At 36.9% G+C, this 26,320-nt stretch overlaps 1 protein-coding gene across 12 annotated transcripts in view; it reads right to left on the bottom strand.

Annotated features, from left to right (window-relative positions):
* CARF (calcium responsive transcription factor) overlaps positions 1 to 26,320 on the bottom strand; it is a 101,083-nt gene that overhangs the window by 10,889 nt on the left and 63,874 nt on the right. For 3 of the 12 annotated variants that reach the window (XR_015255446.1, XR_015255449.1, XR_015255450.1), the window contains one exon: positions 20,143 to 20,247. Coding sequence is in view for 4 of the 12 variants with exons in the window: in XM_086719328.1 (XP_086575454.1) it covers positions 4,531 to 4,581; positions 20,108 to 20,247 (191 nt within the window). In the remaining 8 variants the exon portion in view is untranslated. Of the gene's footprint in view, positions 1 to 4,093; positions 4,582 to 13,709; positions 14,176 to 14,240; positions 15,426 to 20,107; positions 20,248 to 26,320 lie in introns of those variants that run through there. The other 9 variants (XR_015255444.1, XR_015255448.1, XR_015255443.1 and 6 more) reach the window with 8 other exon arrangements.

The raw sequence follows: 26,320 nt of genomic DNA, 5'->3' as shown, positions 1-26,320 counted from the left end.
GCGGAGAGTTGCAGGGAGATATTACCAAATGATTACTATGCTTAAGGAAGAAAGTGGTACTTGAGCTAGACCTTGAAGGAATGTCAGAATTTGAGTGTCCAGAAAAAAAAGAATTCTGAAAAGAGACTGCTTAGGTAAAAGATTGACTCCTCAGAAAATTCTCCTCTAAATTTTGAAGAGGCTGTGATTTACGTGAGCAGTCTAGCTAGGGTAGAATAGGAAGGAGATGAGGTTGGGAAGATAAAGGTTGCAATTAGCTCACAGTAGGTCCTGAATGCTGGATCAATGATTTAGATTTCATTCTGTGTAAAATGAGAGTTTTTAAGCAAGGCCATGACAAGAATAAAATTATATTTGTTGTCCTACATCTTGTGATATCTTTCCCAAGGCAACATGTAATCCTACACTCTTTCCAACACACAGAATACAGTAATTAAAATTTAGTTGAAACATGAAAGAAAGCCACTTCACTTTCATGTAAAATAAACTTTCAATGGTGGCTGGAAAGTTAATTGAAAGTTAAGACTTCCAAAGTCTACAGTAGAGAAAAAATCTTTAATCAAGAAGAAAAAAGAAATTACAGGAAAATTTTACTTATAAAGTGGCAATTTCTCTTTCTAAAATTATTATTTTCTTTTACCTAAATGTGAATAAAATAAAAATTTGAGGCTGGGAGAGATTTTCTAAGAAAGCAGCTTTCTTGAAATCCAATTGCTCTAATTCAAATTCAAGTATCTGAGACCTCTTTACTGTTATGTATCAAGGATTATTTCTTTCTTACAGCAATACAATACTATATGAATTAAAAAGAAAATTAAAAAAAAAAACCACCTCTATGTAATCTCTACCCCATGTATGCTGTACAACCACACATCTCAATTACTTTTTTTCCCCTACATTATTCACAGTAAAGAATGTATGAGGGGCCCCTGGGTGGCTCAGTTCATTGAGCGTCCAACTTTGGCTCAAGTCATGATCTCATGGTTTATGGGTTCGAGCCCCACGTTAGGCTCTGGGCTGACAGTTCAGAGCCTGCAGCCTGGTTTGGATTCTGTGTCTCCCTCTTTCTCTGCCCCTCCCCTGCTCTCACTCTGTCTCTCTGTCTCAAATGTAAATAAATATTAAAAGGAAATTTAAAAAAAACAATATGATATTTCTAACATTAATCTAGTAGTTCTTAGGAACTGCATCTGGTACTAGTTTTCTGGTTTTTTTGATAATTCTTTTGATTTGTATATTCGTTTGATTTATTGGCTCCTTACATTTTTTCTGTTTCAGTAATAAAGTGGATTAATGATTATCAGTGTATTTGGAATTAAGATTATGAAATCTAGAGTGTCAGGGGTAAACAACTACGACTGACTCATAGGGCTTTACTTTTTCATATTACCACAAAATTTTAATAGTAATCAAAAAGTAACACTTATTAAAACATCTGAGTTCAGGTAGTTTGTAAAGGTTAATACATATTAAAGGCAGTCAAGTCAACAATGATGAAAACACAAAATGTTTCACAGTTTTCTGAAGACATTTCTGAAAAAAGTTACCTATTTCACTTTTCCTATTTTATTGTAATGTATTTAATTAAGGAGAAAGATCTTTGTTTACTGAGCATTCCATTCCTGTATTTATTTCCTGCCAAAAGGATCATTAGCTTTTGTTTATCATATGATTCATCATGGTGACACACATTAGGAAATCAAGAAGATTATGGTTTCCAGTTTCGAATAAGCAGATGGAAAATAGTGCCCTAAAGGAATAAGTTGAATGAAACAAAAGCTTGTTTCAGTACAAATTAAGAGGAAGAATAGAAAACTAAAGAAAAAATTTTCCATTTAGTTTTTAGGTTTCCAGATAAGAAATCAAGCAGCCACTGTAAAGAAAATACCCTCAGTTGAATAATTTTACAAATAGAAGTGGCATACACAAGCCTACTTTCTTGGGGTACCTGGGTGGCTCAGCTGCTTAAGTCTCTGACTGTAGCTCAGGTCATGATCTCAAGGTTCATGAGTATGAGCCCCCATGTCAAGCACATCCTGCTCCAGATCTTCTGTCCCCCTCTCTCTCAGTCCCTCCCAAACTCATGCTCTCTTTCTCTCTTAAAAAAAAAAAACTGGGGCGCCTGGGTGGCGCAGTCGGTTAAGCGTCCGACTTCAGCCAGGTCACGATCTCGCGGTCCGTGAGTTCGAGCCCCGCATCAGGCTCTGGGCTGATGGCTCAGAGCCTGGAGCCTGTTTCCGATTCTGTGTCTCCCTCTCTCTCTGCCCCTCCCCCGTTCATGCTCTGTCTCTCTCTGTCCCAAAAATAAATAAACGTTGAAAAAAAAAAATTTAAAAAAAAAAAAAAAAGAAAAAAAAAAAAACTAACATCAAATGCCCACTTTCCCAATTATATCTTATTGTTTGCAGTTATCCACTCAGTCTCATTAAAAGCTTTCTGATGTTTTAGTGGGTATTTTATTACAAAAAAGAGAACCACTTACGGCAGTGTACGATGGGGAGTTATTATTTAATGGTTATAGAGTTAACGTTAGAGATGAAGAAAAAGTTCTGGAGACGGATAATAGTTCTGGAGATGGTTGCACACAGTGTGAATGTACTGAATGGCAAAGAACTGTACACTTAAAAATAGTTAAAATGGTAAACTTTACCTTATGTATAGTTTATCATTAAAGAGAGAGCAGAGAGAGAAAGAAAGAAAGGTGCAGTTATTTTACTTGACTAGGATATGGTAAAAAAAGGCAAAAAACGCTAAAAGCCAAAATAGGCATTTATGTAATAATTTAGGCATTATAAATTTTATTTCTCATCAGAATGTTGTAATAGCTATTAAAAACAAGAGAGGTTATGGAAGGGAGTATAAATTCCAGATACTTAAGTGACCAATAACTGACCAAATGAGTGAACATATGATTAAAGACAGCAACTTCCTTTCCTTTTTAGATTCCTGATCCACCCTTTACAGATTTTGATTTAAAGTGGTATCTTGATAATTTCTAACATTGCCAACTTCCTAGGCTGTGCTCGTACAAATCCTATTATCTTTCGGTCTCTCCCCTCCTATTCTTAACTACCTGTGTAAGTTAAGGGGTGGAGGGAGAGTTTAATGTAATATAGATGTAAAATGCAGTGGATTAAATAAGATGGGAATTTTAAATCTTTCTAACAGTCTTAAGGTAGGTAGCGCACCTCGATCCCACAATGAGATTCAAGGGCCCCAGTTCTCCCCTTCTCATTGCTCTTTGAACTCACAGGATATTGTCCTTATCAACCAGCTTACAGGAAGGAAGAAAAAGTGGAAATGAAGGACCATTTCCTTTTGGTTACATAGAAGTGGCACTCACTTCTCAAATTCCATGAGCAAGACTTTAGTCAACACCTACATCTAGCTAGAAAGGATACTGGAAGATTCTATTCATATACCTAGGTAATACTATGGAAAATGGATTTGGGGAGAACAATGTATAGTCTGAACACTACCCTATTCCCAACTTCATCAGGTGACTGAGCATAGTTTGTTTGGTTCTCTTATAATATCAGTATTTCCAGACACTAAAAACTGTTAGGTTGCATCTATCACAACATTTTTTTTTTAAAGGTTCCCATGGTCTTTTTATTCCACAATTCTTACATAACAAATCATCTTAAGACCTTGTGGTGCCCCTTGAAGGCATTATGCTCAGTGAAATAAGAAAGAGAAAGGCAAACACTGTATGATCTCTCTCTCTTTTTTTTTTTTTTTTAATAAATAGAATCCAAGTTCATAGATACAGAGAACAGATTGGTGGTTGCCAGAGGCAGGGGTTGGAGGGTGGAAGAAATAGATGAACTGTTGCTATTGTTTTGTTTAAACAAATTTAATAAAAAACAAATATTTGGAAAGATCCTCAGGTATCTTTAAATTTGAATGAAATTTCTCTTCTTTTCAGTTAACTTTGTGTCATTATTTGTAAATATGCATGATCCAGAGATAACCATGACAACTCAGTTATGTGTATTTTCCCCATTTTTCTAAATTTATTCAATGATGCAAGTATATGTTTTTAACAAAATAAAATTATGCTATGCATTAAACAATACTTAGTAAAACTTAGTGGCATAAAACAAAAATTTTATTGTGTTCACAGACTCTATGGACCAGGGATTTGGGTAGAGCAAAGAAGAGATGATTTGTATCTACTCCACAGTGTCTGGGGCTTCAGCTGGGAGACTCAAAGGCTGGGAGTGACTCAATGGCTGAGGGCTGAAATAATCTGAAGACATCTTCACTTACATGTCTGTGGTTGATGCTGCCTGTTGACTTGGAACTTCATTGGACTGTCAACATAAAATAGGTGGCTCGGTCGGATGGCTCAGATGAGCATCTGACTCTTGATTTCGGCTCAGGTTATGATCCCAGGGTTGTGGGATTGAGCCCTGCATCACACTGAGCATGGAGCCTGCTTGAGATTCTTTCTCTCTCCCTCTGCCCCTCCCCTGCTTACGCTCTCTAAAAACAAAAACAAAACAAACAAAAAACCCACAAAACCTGTTAAATGTGGTCTCTCTGCACAGGCTCGTTTAAGCTTCCACACAGTGATTTCTGAAACAAGAAACAAAGCACTAGCTATAAGGGACAAAATTGATAACTTTCACTACAATAAGATTTAAAAAGCTTGTTCCTCAAAAGCACTACAGAGAGAGCAAAGACACCTTGGAAAAGGAAAATATATTTGTAAAACATATTTTTAATAAAAGACTCTTACTTGGAATATGTATAGAATCCCAATAAAAAAAGTAATAGAAACTATCTAGGAGTTTTTAATTTTTTTAATGTTTTTATTTATTTTTGAGAGAGAGAGAGAGAGAGAGAGACAGAGTGTGAATAGGGGAGGGGCAAAAAGAGAGGGAGACAGAGAATCTGAAGCAGGTTCCAGGCTCTGAGCTGTCAGCACAAAGCCTGACTCTGGGCTCGAACTCATGAACCATGAGATCATGACCTGGGCTGAAGTTGGACGCTCAACCAACTGAGCCACCCAGGCGCCCCCAGAAGTTTTTAAATGAGCAAAATATTTAGATTGGCCATTCACAGGAAGGGAAATACAAATGGTGAACCAATATTGAAAAGGTACTCAAACTCAGTCGCAATTAAGGAAATGCAAATTAAAACCACAATTAAAACCCACTATATATTTAGGAAGTCTGACAATAAAAAGTATTTTTAAAGATATGAAACAACTGTAATTATCATACACTGTTAGTGAGGGTATACACTGGTACAATCGATTTGGAAATTAGTTTGGCACTATCTAGTAAAGCTACATGTATATCCAATGATCCAACTACTTCGTATGGAGCTGGAGAAACTGTGCATGTGTGTACCAAAAAATATGTATGACATGTATCATTTAAACATCCATCTATATAGAGAACGAGCTGGGTTAACATGTGACGGAGATCAAGGACTGCACTTTTTTTTTTTAAATTTTTTTAATGTTTATTCATTTTTGAGAGAGAGAGAGAGAGGCAGAGTGTGAGCATGGGAGGGGCAGAGAGAGAGGGAGACACAGAATCCAAAGCAGGCTCCAGGCTCTAAGCTATCAGCACAAAGCCCTATGAGGGACTTGAACTTCTGAACTGTGAGACCATGGCCTGAGCCAAAGTAGGGATTACACTTTTGATCAGCACAGGGTGATACATGGAAGGGTTGAATCACTATACTGTACACCTGAAACTAATATACACTGAATGTTAACTAAATGGAATTAAAATAAAACTTTAAAAAACCCATCAGTCTATGTATTTCACCAATTTAATAGACTAAAGGAGAAAAACCATACAATTATCTCAATAGATGCATTATGTGACAAAAGTCAACATCCACTTGTAATATAAATTCTTGACAAACTAGAAAAGATCTGGAATCTAGACAGCTCCAAATGTGTATGAATTACAGAATGAAATGCTTATTTTCCAATTTAAATATCCTCTGAACTATTTGGTATACAAAATCTAAGACAGTAATGGCTTAGAGCCAATGTTCCTTAAAGATTGTCCCTCAGGGTGCCTGGCTGGTTCACTAGGTAAAGCACGTGACTCTTGATTTTGTGGTTGTGAATTCAAGCCCTATGTCGGGTGAAGAACTTACATTAAAAAAAGAAAACTTAAATACCGTCCTCTATTAGATCTTTATAACAACTTTTTAATTAAATATTTTGTTTCAGGAGATTTCAAAGATCAAGGTGGGTTGAAAATAAAAGTGTTAATACTACTCTGAAAAAAATATTAATTTAATATTAATTTAATATTAATTAAGATTAATATTAATATATTAATCTATATCCTACAGTCCCTTATCTTTTAATTTATAAACACTCTAGGTTGGCAGGAAGCATACTCTTCCTCATGGTGAATTTTGATAGTTCATGAATTATTTAATTTAGAGTAAAATCTGATTATAACACAGACTTTGGAGTAAAAAAGTCCTGGGTTTAGATTTTTGATTCTTGGCTTCTTAGCTATGTATAATCTCGGGTAAAGTATTCAATCCCTCTGAGTTTGTTTTTCTTCCATAAAATTGGGATAATAAAACCCAGGCCAGGTATGAGGATTAAATGATAAATATAAAGCATCTGGCACTCAATAAGTGTTATCTATTACCATATTTTAGAACTAAGTAAATATATGTTAACTGTTGCTGGGTGAATTTCAGAGACCCCAGGCCCTGGGGCCTCGACCCAGCCCAACCCAAAGAGGTTGCCAAAGGTTCTTGTTTTCATCCCAAGAAAGAATTCAAGGACAGACACAGCACACCAAAGGAGTGACACAAGCGGGAAAGTTCAGTAAACTGAAAGTACACTCTTGAGATGTAAAAGGAGACTAGCTCAAGAGAAACAGAGAGAACAAAAATCACAAATGAAAGAGGAGAAGTAACAACCAATACCACAGAAATACAAATAATTGTAAGAGAATATTATGAAAAATTATACAAATTGAACAGCCTAGAAGAAATGGATAAATTCCTAGAAACACATAACCTCCCAAAACTGAACCAGGAAGAAATAAAAAATTTGAACACAACATGATTACTGGCAATGAAATTGAATCTGTAATCAAAAAAACTTCCAAGCAAATTCTACCAAACATTTCAAGAAGAGTTAATATCTATTCTTCTCAAACTATTCCAAAAAATAGAAGAGGAAAGAAAACTTCCAAACTCATTCTATAAGGACAGTTATCACCCTGATGGCAAAACCAGATAAAGACACCACAAAAAAAGAGAACTACAGGACAATATCTCTGATGAACATAGATGCAAAAATCCTCAAAAATTACTAACAAATAAAATCCAACAAAACATTAAAAAAAATCATTCACCATGATTAAGTGGAATTTATTCTTGGGATGCAACAGTGGTTCAATACTCCCAAATAAATCAATGAGATAGATCACATCAATAAGAGAAAAGATAAAAACCATATAATCACTTCAAGAGATGCAGGAAAAGCATTTGACAAAAGTACAACATCAATTCATTATAAAAAACCTTCAATGAAGTAGGTTTAAAAGAAACATTCTTCAACATAATAAAGCCCCTATATAAAAAACCCACAGCTAACATCACACTCAACAGGGAAATGCTTTTCTCTCAGCTTTTCCCCTAAGGTCAGGAATAAGACAAGGATGTATACTCTCACCACTTTTATTCAACATAGTACTGGAAGTCCTAGCCATAGCCATCAGACAACAGAAAGAAATAAAAGGCATCCAAATCAGTAAGGAAGAAGTAAAACTTTCACTATTTGCAGATGACATGATACTATATAGAGAAAACCCAAAAGACGCCACCAAAAACTACAAAACTGATAAATGATTTCAGTAAAGTCACAGGATACAAAATCAATATACAGAAACCTGTTGCATTTCTATACACCAATAATGAAGCAGCAGAAAGAGAAATTAAAAAAAAACAATCTCACTGGGGCACCTGGGTGGTTCAGTTGGTTAAGCATCTAACTCCAGCTCAGGTATTGATCTCGTGGTTCCTGAGTCTGAGCCCCACATTGGGCTGTCTACTGTTAGCATAGAGCCTGCTTTGGATTCTCTGTCTTCCTCTCACTGCCCCTCTCTTGCATCTACTTGCATGCTTCTCTCACTAAGATGAAAGGAAGGAAGGAAGGAAGGAAGGAAGGAAGGAAGGAAGGAAGGAAGGGAGGGAAAAATCCCATTTACAATTGCACCAAAACCAATAAAATACTAGGAATAAACTTAACCAAAGAGGTGAAAGATCTTTATTCTGAAAACTATAAAACTTTAATGAAAGACACTAAAGATGACACAAAGAAATGGAAAGATATTTCATGTTCATGAGTTGGAAGAACAAATATTCTTAAAATGTCAATACTACTGAAATCAATCTACATATTTAATGCAATCCCTATCAAAATACCAACACTTTTCACAGAACTAGAACAAACAATCCTACAATTTGTATGGGACACAAAAGACCCTGAATAGTCAAAGCAACCTTTCAAGAGAAAAGCAAAGCTGGAGGCATCACAATCCTGGACTTCAAGTTATGCTACAAAGTAATCAAAACAGTATGCTACTGGTACAGAAACAGACACATAGATCAATGGAACAGAATAGAAAGCCCCCCAACTATATGGTCAATTAATCTTTGACAAAGCAGGAAAGAATATCCAATGGGCAAAGGACAGTCTTCAACAATGGTGTTGGGGAAACTGGACAGCTACATATGCAAAAGAAAGAAACGGGACCACTTTCTTACACCATAGACAAAGCTAAACTCAAAATGGCTTGAAGACCTCAATGTGAGACCTAAAACCATAAAAATCCTAGAAGAGAACAAAGACAGTAATTTCTCTGACACTAATAACTGTAGCCACTTTTTTGTAGCTACATTTCCTGAGGCAAGGGAAACAAAAGCAAAAATAAACTTGGGACTACATCAAAATAAAAAGCTTCTTTCTGCACAGCAAAGGAAACAATCAACAAAACTAAAAGATAACCTACAGAATTGGAAAAGATATTTACGAATGACATATGTGATAAAGGGTTAGTGTCCAAAATAAAGAACTTATACAACTCAACACCTCAAAAAATAACCCAATTAAAAAATGGGTAGAAGACATGAACAGACATTTCGTCAAAGAAAACATCCAGATGGCCAATAGACACATGAAAAAACACTCAATATCACTCATCATCAGGAAAACGCAAATCAAAACTACAATGCAATATCACCTCATACCTGTCAGAAGGGCTAAAATCACCAAGACAAGAAACAACAGGCGTTGGTGAGGATGTGGAGAAAAGAAAGCCTTGTGCACTGTTGGTGGGGATGCAAACTGGTGCAGCTACTGTGGAAGACAATATGGAGGTTCCTCAAAAAGTTAAAAATAGAACTATTCTACAATCCAGCAATCACAGTTCTGATATTTACTCAAAGAATACAAAGACAATAATACAAAGGGATACATGCACCCCTATGTTTATAGCAGCATTATTTATAATAGCCAAATTATGGAAACAGTCCAAGTGTCCATTGATTGATGAATGGATAAAGAAGATGTGGTATATATACACAATGGAATGTTTTTCATCCATAAAAAAATGAAATTTTGCCATTTGCAACAACATGGACAGAGCTAGAGAGGATATAATGCTAAGGGAAATAAGTCAGTCAGAGAAAGACAAATACCATATGATTTTACTCACATGTGAAATTTAAGAACCAAATGAGCAAATGCAAAGAGAGAGAGACGACAAACCAAGAAACACACTCTTTAGTTATAGAGAATCAGTTGATGGTTACCAGAGGGGAAATGAGTGGGAGGATGGGTGAAATATGTGGCTTATCATGATGAGCACTGAGTAATGTATAGAATTGTTAAATCACTATATTGTACACCTGAAACTATTATAACCCTGTATATTAACTACACTCAAACTAAAATTAAAAAAAAGAGCACAAAAGAAAGAGCAAGCACAGGAACTGTGATATTGGGTTTGGGTTTCTATCTCTTATTGACAGTTGTTAACTAGGGCAATGGGATATTGATTGCTTGGGCTGAGGATTTCTTAGAAGCAGGGTTTTGAGCCTTCTCTTCCTTATTTGGTCAGGGGTTTTCTGTCATGGCATCTGCCATCTTGGATCTGTCTGGTCTGATCCAGCTTCTTGTGGAGTGCTGCTAGGACAGGCCTCTGACTTTCCAGATAGCTGTACTTCCTCTTTGCTGGCCTCTAGGCCTCCTGCTAGATCCTAACTAACTGCCTACTCTATCAAAATGAACAATGACTTTATGTTCCACCATTACTGATAGTATGCATGCTACATAATTTGGGAAAGGATAGGGCAAGCAAGTTAAAAAGAAAGTGCACATTGCTAGGTAGCAAATAATTATAATATTTTTCCTTTTTTAAAATGTTTATTTCTGAGAGAGAAGCATGTGCATAGTGGGGGAGGGCAGAGATGGGGGAGGGTCAGGGAGAGGTGGGGAGGGGCAGAGAAAGAAGGGGAGAGAGGTTCGAAGCAGGCTCCACGCTGAGAGCTGAGAGCCTGATGAAGGCCTTGAACTCACAAACCATGAGATCACAACCTGAACTAAAGTCAGATGCTTAACTGACTGAACCACCCAGGCATCCCTAAACATTTTTTAAAAAGTACTAGGCCAACAGAAATGGATTTTGTTTAAAAACTAAATTGCAATATTAAAATGGGCTAGTGAAAAGATTGTATTTCACATAAAAAATATATATGAAAACACCTCACTAATAAAAAATGTTAATTTGAAAAAAGTAAAGTATTTCAAATTAGAAAAGTCTTTAAATTATATTTAATTCTCATGAGGACATGATCAGATGCACAATCAAAAATTACTTTGAGATAGGGTGCCTGGGGGGCTCAGTCAGCTGAGTATCCCACTCTAGATTTCACCTCAGATCATGATCCCAGGGTCATGGGTGGAGCCCCCTGTTAGGATCTATGCTGAGCATGGAGCCTGCTTGGGATTCTCTCTATCTGTCTCTCTCTCTGTCTCTCTTCCCACCCCCATCCCTCTCCCTCACTCACACTCTCTCTCTCAAATAAAAAATTACTTTGAGATAGACTAAAACAATATAACATTTATGGAAAGAAATTTGATAATATTATCAAGAGTAAAAATGCTTATGCTGTTTAGTTACTTTATGTCTAGGAATGCAAACCAAAAACATAGTAGTGAGAGATGCAAAAAATGACATTTGATGTTAAAAATATTGAAAATATCTAAATGTTCAACAATCTGGGAATGAATAAAATAGATGTAAAAAAAAATATTATGCAATATTATGCATCAATTAAAGACAATTTTGAAAAAACCTTCAAACCAGTCCCTGTTGACAAATGCTCATATCATGAGAAATATTATCAACATATTTGTTGGGCCCACGTGGATAGTTCCCACAAGTCCTGGACTCCATACAGCCAAGCCATTTCACAGAACCATTGAATTCTTTTTTTTTCTCTTTCAATTTATTTAAATTCAAGTTAGTTAACATACGGTTTCAGGAGTAGAATCCATTGATTCATCACTTACATATAACCACTGAGTTCTATCATTCAACCTCACTCTCTCAGGGTGCAGATGAAGAAATGAAGTGATTCACCAGAGATAATTCAGCTAAGTGGCAGAGCTAGTTCTCTGCTTTTTCTATTACCTCACAACTATTTTACTTATCTCACAAACTACCTATTTTACCAGCATCCATTGCTCAATTTTGCATTGCAGTTTTTTCCTGTGAAAATACTTTTACCTGAAGGGTATAGACAAAAATGGAAAAATTGGATATAAAATTGTAGGGCAGGTTTAGGAGAAATTAGAAATAATCAATATACAGTTAAAGGTTGTAACTAAGTGAAATTCATCATCATTTTAAACCCTTTCTTCCTCCTTTATATTTTTTAAAGTGGAAATGGGTAGAGCTCTAGCTTCTGTGCTTGCTACTACAGTTAAAATCTATGGAACTGTAAACTCTAATGTAATTAAAAATTAAAATGATCTCAGTGTTTCCATGGAAATAAAAAGACTTCATGAATAAATAATTACTATTATGCAACTGATATAGAAGTCTGTTACTCTGAAAACCACAAATTGTTTTATATCTACCACATTGTTTTATTTTGTTCTTTCCTATATCTTTTGGTTAAATTCTTCTTGAAAGTTCAAATACACTCATAGTTTTGATTCACATAATTCTAATATCAAAACATTACAATGTATTGTCAAATGTTAATCAAATCTAAAAAGAGAGGAAGGATCTTAAGAACAGTTAATATGTTTATATAATTCTAATCATCTTTTAAAGCCACAATTTATTACTGCCACCTAAAACCATATTTTAGGTAAAAGCAAAATAAGTTTAAGAAGTTTAATGTTGGGGCGCCTGGGTGGCGCAGTCGGTTAAGCGTCCGACTTCAGCCAGGTCACGATCTCGCGGTCCGTGAGTTCGAGCTCCGCGTCGGGCTCTGGGCTGATGGCTCAGAGCCTGGAGCCTGTTTCCGATTCTGTGTCTCCCTCTCTCTCTGCCCCTCCCCCGTTCATGCTCTGTCTCTCTCTGTCCCAAAAATAAATAAACGTTGAAAAAAATTAAAAAAAAAAAAGTTTAATGTTTATTAAACCTAAAATTGAATGTATAAAAAAAACAAAAATTGATCTTTTCAGGTAGTTGCTTTTATTTTATTTTTTTTTTAATTTTTTTTTTTCAACGTTTATTTATTTTTGGGACAGAGAGAGACAGAGCATGAACAGGGGAGGGGCAGAGAGAGAGGGAGACACAGAATCGGAAACAGGCTCCAGGCTCTGAGCCATCAGCCCAGAGCCCGAGGCGGGGCTCGAACTCACGGACCGCGAGATCTTGACCTGGCTGAAGTCGGACGCTTAACCGACTGCGCCACCCAGGCGTCCCCAGGTAGTTGCTTTTAAAAAGACTAGATAGAAAGCAGAAAGACTTTTCTGAAATATTTTTATAATCAAGTCTAGAGATCTGATATCCCTCACTTGTAGGGGAGCGTTACACATATACTTGGTATATTAAGGGTTTACCACCTTATATTGTAATGTCTTTTGAACACCACTGTTATAATACACTGAATATGTATTTGTTAACTAAAGGACTGAGAATTTGCTTTAATTTGCAACTAATCTAATTTGAGATACTTCTTGCCCTGACATTTCCTCACAGGTTCCAAAGTGGACTCAACTGACCAGTTCTAAGCATTCGTGGTATTCCTTTTAACTTCTTAGTCATATTTCCTGCTCTAGCTAACCTTTATGTTGGAGGGCCTCAGGGCTAGATCCTGGGCATTCTTCTCTTCTTTATCTGCATTTTTTTTCCCCTCAGGTGATCTCTCTGTTCTCTAGTTTTTCATTACCATCTATATGTTGATAAATCACAAAAATGTTTATGTCCAATCCTGACATCTAGAGTTGTATCTGTAAGTGCCAACAGTTCCATTTGGAAGTCAAAACTAACTAGGTTCAAAAACGAGCTCTTGATTTTCTCTTCCAAGTCTATTCTTTCCCATCAGTCTTCCTCAACTCAGTAAAATATACTACCATTCATTCACACAGTCGCTCATAGGTAAAACCCTGGCTGGAATCATTCTTCATTCCTTCCCTTCCTTCACACACATCCCCACATGCCCTCCCCAACAGCCAACCAATCAGCAAGTCCTGATGATTCTATCTCCAAAATATATCCTGAATTTTTCCATTTCTCTTTGCCTCCTGTATCACTATCACTCTAGATGCAAATCACCTAAGCTCTCATGTGTGTGCCATTCTAATAACCTCCTTATTGCTCTCCCTGTTTCCATTCATGTCCCTGTATAACATATTCTTCTACAACATATAAACCCAGGTATATCACTTCTCCAGTAGAAATCCTGTAATAGGTTCTGTTTTACTCAGAATGAAATTGACACTATGATTACCACTGACTCCACACCATCTTCTCTATTGCCTCTAAGCTAATGCCACACTGCTCTGCTTTCTGCCCTTAAATACCTTTTTTCCACATCAAGGTCTTTGCATTTACTGTTCCTCCTACCTGTGAAGATCTTCTCTCTGCTTTCTGAATGATGGCTCCTTTTCATCTGTTGAATGCCATCTGCCTAATAATACCACCAAATAACCTGTTGATAAAGCAAAGCTACGTTTTTTGCTTATTATAGTAAGGAGAATACTACTTTGACAGATCTTAGCAGTGTGTCTGAGGAGGAAGGACAAAGATAAGATATTTATGAGGTTTTGGGGGTCTAATTTGAGTTTTTCAATGCACGGGCCCCATTAGTATTGCGTAAAGTCTACAAGGCTGATGGGGAAAACTCAAGTCATGTTACCCATCAGAGTCCTCCTCACAGAAGTGGGACCATCTTAGTACCTTTGCCATGCCCAGTCATTGGCTGAGAGCAGCCTGTGAGAAGCATAGCTTCTGCACAGGCACCATGATAGATCCAGAGCAGCAGCTGGGGCCACTTATTAATCACTCCATCTGCAGCAGGAGCTCTGAGGGCTCATTTTCATTGCTGCCATGGCCTACCTCTTATGCTGAATAGATTTATCTCTCCCCACAGGTCAGACTGCCAGTCTCCCATAGTTCTTCTGGCCCATCTTCCTGAAATGAAGGAACCTCTGATGCTCAGAAGGAACCTCTGATGCTGCAGTTGATCTCTGGAGCTAAAACTGGTATTCATGCTCTCCCATTTCCAGGAGTTATTCTAATTTCCCTCACCCTCAGGTATTACCTCACCAGGTCTTGGAGCCTTGCTGGTGTTATGACTCAAATTTTAATTCCTGAGAGGACTGAGTGACCATTTTGTTCTTGTGCAGACACTGCTGCATGCATCCATTCACAGTTACAATGGGGCACAGGAGGACCAAAAGGTGTCCAAATGGATCATCTAGGCTCCACGTGTAGTCCCCCTGCTCTAAGTCCTTCTGCTGATCTGGGTTGATCACTCCTGCCAGTATGCTGATGCCTCTTCTTACCTGTTGGTGCCTGGATACAAGGACTTTAAAGTGCACTGACAGCAGCCTTACCTTATAGTTGAATAAAAACTTTGTGTTCCCCCTGGCAAGAGTATGCTCGCTTTGGGGACCAGGACCTCCAAACCTACAGAGCCCAGAATTAAAAGGATGGGAAACAAAATCTCCCAGTGTGTCATTGGAAATTAAGGTAAATGGGGCTACTCCTGCTTCTGTCCCATGGTTACTGGACCTATGTATTCTTCCTGTTGGAAACACAGCACTATACAGAGGTCTCTGATTTATGCATATATTACCTCTTCAAGGATGGTATCCACCCTTTCAGAATGCTGCCTCTGAGTTAATGCTGAAGCTCTGCTTTTAGAAGGCCATTTCAGCATCCTATCAATGTATCCTCCTAGGTGCAAAAATTTCTTTAAGAAACAAATATCTCTCTGTAATTACACTGAATATAGTCTTACTTTCTCCATTTAACCTATGTGATCAACTTTTATTTCTCCCTAGACAAAACTAGAAGACAGAAAATGAGGAATTACTTAGTTTTTTTTATTTTATTTTTTAATTTTATTTTTTAAAATTTACATCCAAATTGGGGCGCCTGGGTGGCGCAGTCGGTTAAGCGTCCGACTTCAACCAGGTCACGATCTCACGGTCCGTGAGTTCGAGCCCCGCGTCGGGCTCTGGGCTGATGGCTCAGAGCCTGGAGCCTGTTTCTGATTCTGTGTCTCCCTCTCTCTCTGCCCCTCGCCCGTTCATGCTCTGTCTCTCTCTGTCCCAAAAATAAATAAACGTTGAAAAAAAAAAATTAAAAATTTACATCCAAATTAGTTAGCATATAGTGCAACAGTGATTTCAGGAGTAGATTCCTTACCCATTTAGCCCATACCCCCTTCCAAAACCCCTCCAGTAACCCTTTGTTTGTTCTCCATATTTATGAGTCTCTTCTGTTGTCCCCCTCCTGTTTTTATATTATTTTTGTTTCCCTTCCTTTATGTTTATCTGTTTTGTCTCTTAAAGTCCTCATATGAGTGAAGTCATATGATTTTTGTCTTTCTCTGACTAATTTCACTTAGCATAGTTTTTTCTTTTTTTTTTTTAATTTTTTTTTTTTTAACGTTTTATTTATTTTTGAGACAGAGAGAGACAGAGCATGAACAGGGGAGGGTCAGAGAGAGGGAGACACAGAATCTGAAACAGGCTCCAGGCTCTGAGCTGTCAGCACAGAGCCTGACGCGGGGCTCGAACTCATGGACCATGACCTGAGCCGAAGTCGGCCGCTTAACCGACTGAGCCACCCAGGCGCCCCGCATAGTTATTTTTCTAATGAGCATGTTTGTCATATTGTCTTTATGAATTTTAAGGAAACTATGTATATAACAAAATCCAAAAATATTTTCATGTCCTATAAATCTATTCCTTCCTTCCTTCCTCCTTTCAATTTTTAGAAGTAAGCTCTAGGCCCAACATGGGGTTGAACTCAGAATCTCGAGATTAAGAGTCACTTACTCTACCAACTGAACCAGCCAAACACCCCAATCTATATCTATTTTTAAATAGATAAGAATAACAATAAAGGGGCACCTGGGTGGCTCAGTCCGTTAAGCATCTGACTTCAGCTCAGGTCATGACCTCGCAGTCCACGAGTTCGAGCCCTGCATGGAGCTCTGGGCTGACAGCTTAGAGCCTGGAGCTTGCTTCAGATTCTGTCTCCCTCTCTCTTTGCCCCTCCCTACTTGTACTCTGTCTCTCTCTCTCAAAAATAAAATAAAACATTAAAATTTAAAAAGAAGAATAACAGTAAAATATAACTGTTTAGTGACCAATGTCACTCATTGTTTTCTTTAGATTTTGTCCAAGTATTCAAAGCCTATGTATCCATTAACTCAGTTTAACCTTTATCTGAGGTTTTTTTTTTTTTAATGTTTATTTATTTTTGAGAGACACACAGAGACAGAATACGAGTGGGGGAGGGGCAGAGAGAGACGGAGACACAGAATCCGAAACAGGCTCCAGGCTCCGAGCTGTCAGCACAGAGCCCGACGCGGGTTTCAAACCCACCAACCGTGAGATCATGACCTGAGCCGAAGTCAGACATGTAACCGACTAAGCCACTCAGGTGCCCCTGTGTGAGGTTTTTAAGTTAGCTGAGGAACTAGAAATTGAAATTTTAGTTAAGTATAAAGTTCTTAAGAACTCTGATATTAAAGTTTTTTTTAAGTTTTTTTTTTTTTTTAATTTAAGTAATTTCTACACTTAACATGGGGTTTGAACTCATGACCTGAGATGCAGAGCCATATGCTCTTCTGACTCAGCCAGCCAGGCATCCCAAGAATTTTGATATTATAGAAATAACTTGAGATTATAAACTTTTTAAAGATATCCATCATTACAATTTTATCTAATCATGAATCTAAATTTTTGTAAACTTAATTTATAGAAATGATAATAATAATTTGTCCCATAAAACCAATGTAAGATTAGAAAAAAAAGAAACAATGTAAGAAATATATAAAGTTTAAATTATGAGATATTCAATCTTCCTGTATAACTAGCATACTGTGTTGGCATTAATTTCATATATTAAAGTCAGGAAGATAATTGTTTTTCAATCCTTTAAACCAATATGATTAACTCATTCTATCAGGAATACTTTATGAATATTTTCTGTATAATATATAAACTTTGTATTCATAAATGAAATTATAATAAAAACCCTTTAAATCCTGGTTCAGAGCCTTTCATCTTGGAAGCAACAAGTTTTTTCTTCTTTTCTTAGTTTTAACCAGAAATATCTCTTAAAAGCAATTTTTTTTAAATGTTTGTTTTTGACAGAGAGAGAGAGACAGAGCATGAGTGGACAAGGGGCAGAAAGAGAGGGAGACGCAGAATCCGAAACAGGCTCCCAGGCTCCAAGCTGTCAGCACAGAGCCCCACACGGGGCTTGAACTCACGGACTAGGAAATCATGACCTGAGCCGAAGTCAGACGCTCAACTGACTGAGCCATCTAGGAGCCCCTCTTAAAAGCAATTTTATTTTTTTTTTTTTATTTTTTATTTTTTTCAATGTTTATTTATTTTTGGGACAGAGAGAGACAGAGCATGAACGGGGGAGGGGCAGAGAGAGAGGGAGACACAGAATCGGAAACAGGCTCCAGGCTCTGAGCCATCAGCCCAGAGCCCGACGCGGGGCTCGAACTCACGGACCGCGAGATCGTGACCTGGCTGAAGTCGGACGCTTAACCGACTGCGCCACCCAGGCGCCCCAAAAGCAATTTTAAAGAAACAGAAAACAGTTTAATAATTTTTCTTTCTATTGTAGAAATTCATTAGATATTTCTAGATTGAGTACATAATGACAGAATAATTTTTTTTGTCAATCTCTAATGTTTCCCTAGGGAGGGAAAAGAAGAAAAGGAATATGAATTAAAAATGAGAGGGAGCCAACTTTAGTCAAATACAAAATTAGCATTGGAAAAGACTAATTATCTTTCCTTACTTAAAGACAGGGGAAAGTTTAGATGTAAGAAAACCTATTTTGAAATACATGCACATAAGAGAGGGTGAGGAAGCAGGAGGAAGAGTCAGTCATTACAGCTGGTTTAAAGATTAATTTAGGCCCCCTAGACAATTTGATTTCTTTGATTAAAATGCCAGTAACTGTTAATACTTGAAGTATAAAAATGAAAGGGGTATTTCTTACATTAAACAGAGTGATCTTTCTCTTTTAGACAAACAAGACTATATCCTTATGGGGTATTTTGAAGGGAAGGAGAAAAAGTTAGAAGGAGAGACAGTACAGAGGGAAACAGGAACACAGGATGAGGAAATAGAACAATCAAGGACATCATATTCAAATTGTGATTTGAAAGGATCTAGAGAAGATATTTCTAAATTTTTCACATTTTTTTCTTGCCTTTACCAAAGAATCTTTTAAGGAGGCAATTTCATAATCTCTTGACTATATTGGAAGTTTCCTCTTAAAATGTAGACAACTGTAGGGGCGCCTGGGTGGCTCTCAGTTGGTTGAGTGGCCGACTTCAGCTCAGGTCATGATTTCATGGTCCATGAGTTCGAGCCCCATGTCAGTCTCTGTGCTGACAGCTAGGAACCTGGAGCTTGCTTCTGTGTCTCCCTCTCTCTCTGTCCCTCCCCCGCACATGCTCTGTCTCTCTCTCTCTCTCTCTCTCAAAAACAAATAAACATTAAAAAAATGTAGACAACTGTATATTTGAGATATTGCTTTCTTTTTGCTTCAAAGTACGTCCCCAAAAGAACAATTTTGTTTATATGAGAAGTTCCCCCAAAAAACAATTCTAATTCCAAATAATCCTTTTATCATTTTCAAAGTAATACACAGGCCGCCTGGGTGGCTCAGTCAGTTGAGTGTTGGGCTCTTGGTTTCACCTCAGCTCATGAGGTGGGATAGAGCCCAGTATCAGGCTCCATTCTCAGTGGGGGGGGGGGGGGGGGGGCCTGCCTGGGATTCTCTCTCTCTCTCCCTTTGCCCTTATTCCCTACTCACATACTCTATCTAAAAAAATAAAAATAAATAAAAGAAAGTAAACAAGACACATTTTGATTCTAGTATAAATACATATAAGATGCAGGAGTCCAGCCCAGAATGGCTATAGAACCAGACTAAAGATAAACCTATGAGTCTGATAATATATAGTCAAATGTGAACCTTGAATCTTAGGGACCCTCTCCTAAAGAGAACCAGACCCTCACGGACAAGATAAAACAAGAGTGGGCAAAGTTCTCATTAAACTTTCATAAATGACTTGAGACAGTTTTTCCAAAGGATGCCAGTTTGAAGAGAAACCTTCTGAACCTACAAGTTTACACCCATTTTTATCCCTATGAACTTCCTCTTAATAGATGCACAATGAAGAAATTACCAGGACAAACAGTATTGACAGTAATAATGCAGATTTCTACCAAATAAAAGTTTTTCAAACATTATCAATAAATGGAGTTTATTCCTAGACACTACTCTCAAACTAAACAAAACAAACTTAAGCATTTGGAGTATTCGATAAAAAAATTAGAAATCAGAGCTCAAACCCAACATGAACTTACCTTACCACTGTTATTGGAGAGACCCTGTGTAGGAGGCTCAAAGGGCCTCAGAAAAGCATGCTGTTTCCAAGGTGACCAGATTTTGATAAGACCTCCATGACCGTCAAATGCTGGCTCCTTTAAAATACCTCCAAAATAACCTGTTGATAAAGCAAAACTGAGTTTTTTGCTTCCTGTGGTAAGGGAGAATACTATCTGGATAGTCTTAGCATTTCACAGGGGATATCAGAGGAGCAATAATTAGGAGTTCTGGGATCCAGTTTAAGTTTCAAAGCAGAAGATCTGATTGGAATTACACAAAGTTTATACATAACACCTTTTTGATTGGAGACTAGGAAGTAACACTTTGAAAGTGATTCTTTCACAATATTTTGCCTTCTTAGACTAATCTGTTGTTCCTTCCATAACCTGAATTGTTCACTTTGGAACTTCTTTGATTTACAAAGTTTTTTCCTTTGTTTGAAATGATAGTACTTATCACACCATTTTACAAATTGATTAAAAAACTGTCTGCCACTACACTGTAAGCCCCCATAGAGCTGGGATTGGGTTTTATTAATCTTTTGTATAACCAACAGGTAACACAGTGTCTGATTCTCAATAAACACTCAGCCACTGTTGATTATGATTGGACAAAAACACATAAACATGCTGACTAATCTGATTTTCAATTGATGGACATGAACTTTAAGTGAACCCTTAATCAAGTAGACCCATTAATAATACTATATTTCATTTGCCTAATTACTCTCATACTAGCTTTTCTCCCCAACACACTTCCCCCCAACATACCCATATTCACAGTTACCTAAGGGCCTGGCTTCTTATTTACTGAGAAAATTGAAGCAATCAAAAGAGATTTCCACAGACTGTCACTTGTACAGTAGTATCATCTTTACCCATGTAGTCTCCCTTGTCATCCACCCGCAGATGAGGTATCCATGGTCCTATCTAGAGTCAAACCCTTTATTTGAACACTAGATCCCATCTCCTTTCTGCTACTCAAAGACATTTCTTCAGCAATTTTCTCCCCTTGACAACTTTCCCTTCTCTCTTTAGGTTGTTTTCCATTTATTTTCTATAAGGACACTCTAAAATCTTAAATGTGGATGGTCATTCATTCAAAAATATTTTCTAAGCATCTGCCACTGTCATAGATCAATGAGCAAAAAAAGACAAAGATCCCTAACCCTGAATTTTATAATTTAGTAGAGAGAGACAAACTATAAAGTATTCTTAACACAATGGCCAAAATGATCCTTTTAAAGGGTAAGTCATATTATGTTGTCATTCTTCTGCTCAAAACATGCTGTGGCTTCCCATTTCCACGCAAAGTAAAAGGCAAAATCTTTATGATGGATTGTAAGACCTTACATGATCTGATTCCCTATTACCTCTCTGACCTCATTTCCCAGTATTCTCTCACTTGCTCACTCCACTCCAGACACATTAGCCTTCTTGCTGACCTCAAGGCACAGCAAGCACTTCCCAATCCTGCAGTTCCCTCTTACTGCACTACTCTGCACGGTATCTGCATGACTCTTACTCTAAGAATTTGCTTGCATGTACCTTCTCAATGAGGCCCACTCTGGTTGTCCTATTTAAAATTGTAACTCTTACCATACTAACCCCATATTTGCCTCTTTCCCTGCTCCATTTTTATGGAGCCTGTCAACCTAACATATAAGTGTATAATATACATATAACATACTTACATATAAATATATATATATATACTTACATATACGTATACTTACATATAAATAATATATATTACTTACATATAAATATATATATATATACATATATATATATATATATATAATGAGCTTATGTTTATATATACTTATTTACTATGTTTATTTTTTATTATCTATCTCCCTCTACTGGACTGTAAGCTCCAAAAGGGCAGGAAGTATGTCTGTTTTGTTGAATGAATGAATGTCCATGTTTAAGATTTTAGAGTGTCTTTGTAGAATATAAATATAAAAAACCCAACAGCTTCTATAAAGCAATTATAGATGCAAGTCACGGCCAGAAACTTATTATACAATTTTATTATAGTCATCAAAAAATTACTCTATCACTTCCATTTGGTCATCATATCTACTTTCAGAAATCTGTAACATTTAAAGTTTCACCCAGATTTTAGGAAAGCTTTTTGACTCAATGGACTCCTTTAATGAATCATTTCAATAAGACTTTAAATGTAACACACGCTAAGCAAAACGTAAAATTCTTAGTCTGGCCTTCTAGAATTTCTACCATTTAACCTCTCTTACCATTCCAATCTTTATCCCAGCTTCATTCCTTCACTGAATCTTAAAGTTCTGATCAAAATGAACTTTAAAATATACTCCCAATGAGCTATATAATTCCATCTACTTGCGCCTTGAATTCTGGACATCTGCACTTTAATCTCATGTTCATATCCTGTCATTAAAGATCCAACTCAAAGATTCTATAATGAAAAGATCACTTGTTTTCCGGACTGTGTGGCAAAAGGAATGTGGAATGGTACTGGACAGACCTTGCTACCAATATTATCACTTAATAGTTGTTTAATGACCTCAAGCAAGTTATTCAATTTCTGAATTATAGTTCTCCAATTTGTGGGAGTCACCATTAGTGGCCTCAACAATAGTTGAGTGAATTCTGTCTTACTAAAATATATTTTTTCTTGGACTGGTGCCCAAATTTTAAAAGAATTACATTTTCTGGCATCCTCTGTAACCAGGGTGGTCATATAACAGTTCTGACCAATAAGATAAAAGGGGAAGTCGCAGACGGGTCTCCTAAGAAAGACTTTTGGTTCATTCACCCAGCACAGGCCCTTTGCTCATTCCATTCTTCTTGTCTGAACTCTGATCAATGCTGGAGGTGGAACAACCACCATGGACAAAAAAGCAACAAGTATGTAGATGAAAGTCACATTAGAGATGCTCATATGAAAATATTAAAGGTTGCTGTGTTCCTGGTAGCCTATGGAACCACCATACATCCCTGGTGAGAATGTCCTCAGATTTGGTTTCATAAAAAAATAAGATCTCTTTATTTGGTTAAACCATCATAATCATGTCTCTGTTGCACACAGCCAAAGATGCTACCTAACAGACACCATCGCTGAGAATAAGGATAATGTTTACCTTTCAGCATTTAAAATTTCCTTGTTAATATTAATTATAAAAAGGAACATATACTGAGTGGCCTGTTACAGATTCTAAGATCTCAACATAGGTTAATTCATTAAACCCTCATAACAGTTCAATTAAGTAGCTACTACTACCATTCGTTCAGAGGAAAGAAAAATACTAAAAACTGAGAGTTCAGGTAATTTGTCCAAAGTTACACAGCTAATAAAGAGGAAGCGGGATTCCAATCTGTCTGACTTCAGAGCACAGGCTCTTAACCACCAGTCCAAGCTACAATAATAAGAAACTATTTATGCCAGGTGAAATGCCAAGTGCTTTAACCAAACAATGTAAAGCACCAAGTACAACGTCTGGTGTTTACTGAAATGTCAGTTCTCTTCCTTGTAAGTAATGTCGTCACCTTCTTCTTAATTATTTTATTTTATTTTTATTTGAGAGAGAAAGAGAGAGCACAAGCAGGAGACAGGGGCAGAGGGAGAGAGAGAGAATCTTAAGCAGACCCCACACTCAGTGTGAGTCCAACATGGGGCTTGATCCCATGACCCTGGGATCATGACCTGAGCTGAAATCATGAGTGGGATGTTCAACTGAGCCACCAAGGTGTCCCATCTTCTTCTTCACTCTTATATAATTTTATCCATATTCCTATGATCAAATTAACCATTTTCTTTTTAAGTTTATTTACTTAGAGAGAGTATGCTCATGTGTTAATATGTGTGAGCATGGGGAAGGGGCACAGAGAGGGGGAGAGAATCCCAAGCAGGCTCCATGCTGTCAATGTGGAGCCCAACATGGGGCTTGATCCCACAAACTGTGAGATCATGACTTGAGCCAAAAGCAAAAGTCGGACACTCAACCAACAGGGCCACCCAGGCACCCCTCAAATTTACCATTTTCTATCTTGTATAAAGTTATATATCTCATGTAATAGATACTACGTTCCAGTAAGGTAAACTTTTAAATCATTCATTTTGGTATCTTACATGGCCTACATCCTAAAGAAGGCTGAATCATGAGTGGTGGAGCCATGGCAGTGAAGACTGGAAACTATACTATCAAAGGTGGTCCTTATACAATCAGACAGTTCTGGAGATTACTTTGGACCAATCCTATACCCTAAATTCCACAATTATATACCTACTTGTCTCACTCAGATTTGTTGTACCTTACTCCATCTTGTAACCTATCCTTGCGCTTCCCTCATAACCTCCTACTCATTCTCCCAACTCTACTGCTCCTGCAGAAACCCAAACGTGACATGGCATCAACATTGTCTGGAGAACTTCTGTATCTAGTCAAGCTGGAGTAAAAGTAACCAGATTTATCCTCCTGCCTGAAACAACTATAAAATTGGATAAAATATATGAAACAATGATTCTCAAAATGTTACACATGATGAGAGAGGACAGTGATCCCTGAGAGATATAAAACAGATGAGATGAGGCCTATGTTATCCCAGAGAGCTGTCCAAAGAGATTCCAGGCTGCGGCACATGGGGTAGAAAACCAGGCAGAACCTCTCAGGGCAGAGGAGATAAAACTTGGAATCAAGGAAGGCCAAAGCCGCTAAAGTTTGTAGGACAAAGTACTGGAGAAGAGAGAGCTATATAGAAAACTCCAGAGATCTGCAGAAATCACTCCCTAGCATTCAAAATACTAATGATCAGTGCATGAGTATAAGGAAATTACTTGAGACTAGAGAAAAGAACAACCTGAAAGGATTTGGGAACAACTCTCTAAGGTTCATAGGGTTCAGAAGAATACCTCTTCCACCAGCCAGAGTAGAAAACCTCATTAGTTCAAAAGCAATGTACTCACAAGGGATTTGCCTCAATAGTGAGACAAAATTAACACTAGATTAAATGCTGCTTGGTCCTACCTAGCAAAGTTTAAAGGAAACATTAAAGGAATAATCTGTTTCCAAAAAACTCAATTGTGTCCCAGAACAAAACTCAAGAATATTTATAAGAATACAAAAATATCCAGCACTCGAAAAAGGTGAAAGTTATGTCTGACATCCAATCAAAAGTTACCAGAAATGCAAAAAAGCAGGAAAATATATAAAAATAATATATACAAGATAACTGATTAAAGTGTAAATAGTAACAATGCATTGTCAGGTTTGTAATCTATATAGAAATAAAATGTGTGACCACAATAGCACAAAGAAGGGGAAAGATGTGAGTATATTATTATAAAATTCTTATACTGCATGTTAAATGATGGAATACTACTTGAAGGTAGACTGGGATAGTTAAAGATGTACAGCATAAACACTAAAGCAATAATTAGCTAACAAGTCAATAAAGGAGGTAAAACTGAATCATAAAAAAAGGGCAATTTCACCAAAGGACAGAAAAAGACAACAAAGTACAGATGGAACAAATAGAAAGATAGAAGTGAAGACATAAACACAACCATTTCAATAACAACATTAAATGCAAATGAAACCCAACATTTGTGAAATATGTAAAATATGTAAAACAGGATAATGCATCCTGATGAACAAGTATGATTTACTCCAGGAATGCAAGAATACAAGGCCTTTACCCTTCAAAATTTAATCAAATCTTAACATATTGAGAGACTAAAAAAAGGAAAATGATCGTATCAATATACACAGGAAAAGCACCTGACAAAATCAAATATCCATTCCTAATAAAAATTCTCAATAAGCTAAGAACAGAAAGAATCTCATTCAATTTGACAAAAGGACATATACAAAACTTATGGTTAACACCATAACAGTGAAAGACTAAATGCTTTTCCCCTAAAATCAGAAACAAGGCAAGGATGTCTACCCTAAGCCATTCTAATCAAAATTGTACTCTAGGTTCTAGTCAGTATAACAGTTGAGAAAAAGAAATATAAGCCATCCAGATTGGAAAAGAAGATATAAAATAGCATAACTGTCAACGTAGAAAATCTAAAAGAATCTACCAAAAAGCTATGAAAACTAATAAATGAGCTACCAAGGTTGCAAGATAGAAGATCCATATAAAAAATCAACTCTATTTCTATATTAATGCAAAAATAAGACATTGAAATTAAAAAACAATGTC

The sequence above is a fragment of the Puma concolor genome, chromosome C1, assembly GCF_028749965.1.
Source record: "Puma concolor isolate L17-30 chromosome C1, mPumCon1.1.hap2, whole genome shotgun sequence".
NCBI lineage: Eukaryota > Metazoa > Chordata > Mammalia > Carnivora > Felidae > Puma > Puma concolor.
Note: the sequence above shows the minus strand (reverse complement) of the source record. Positions and strands in the feature narration are given on the sequence as shown.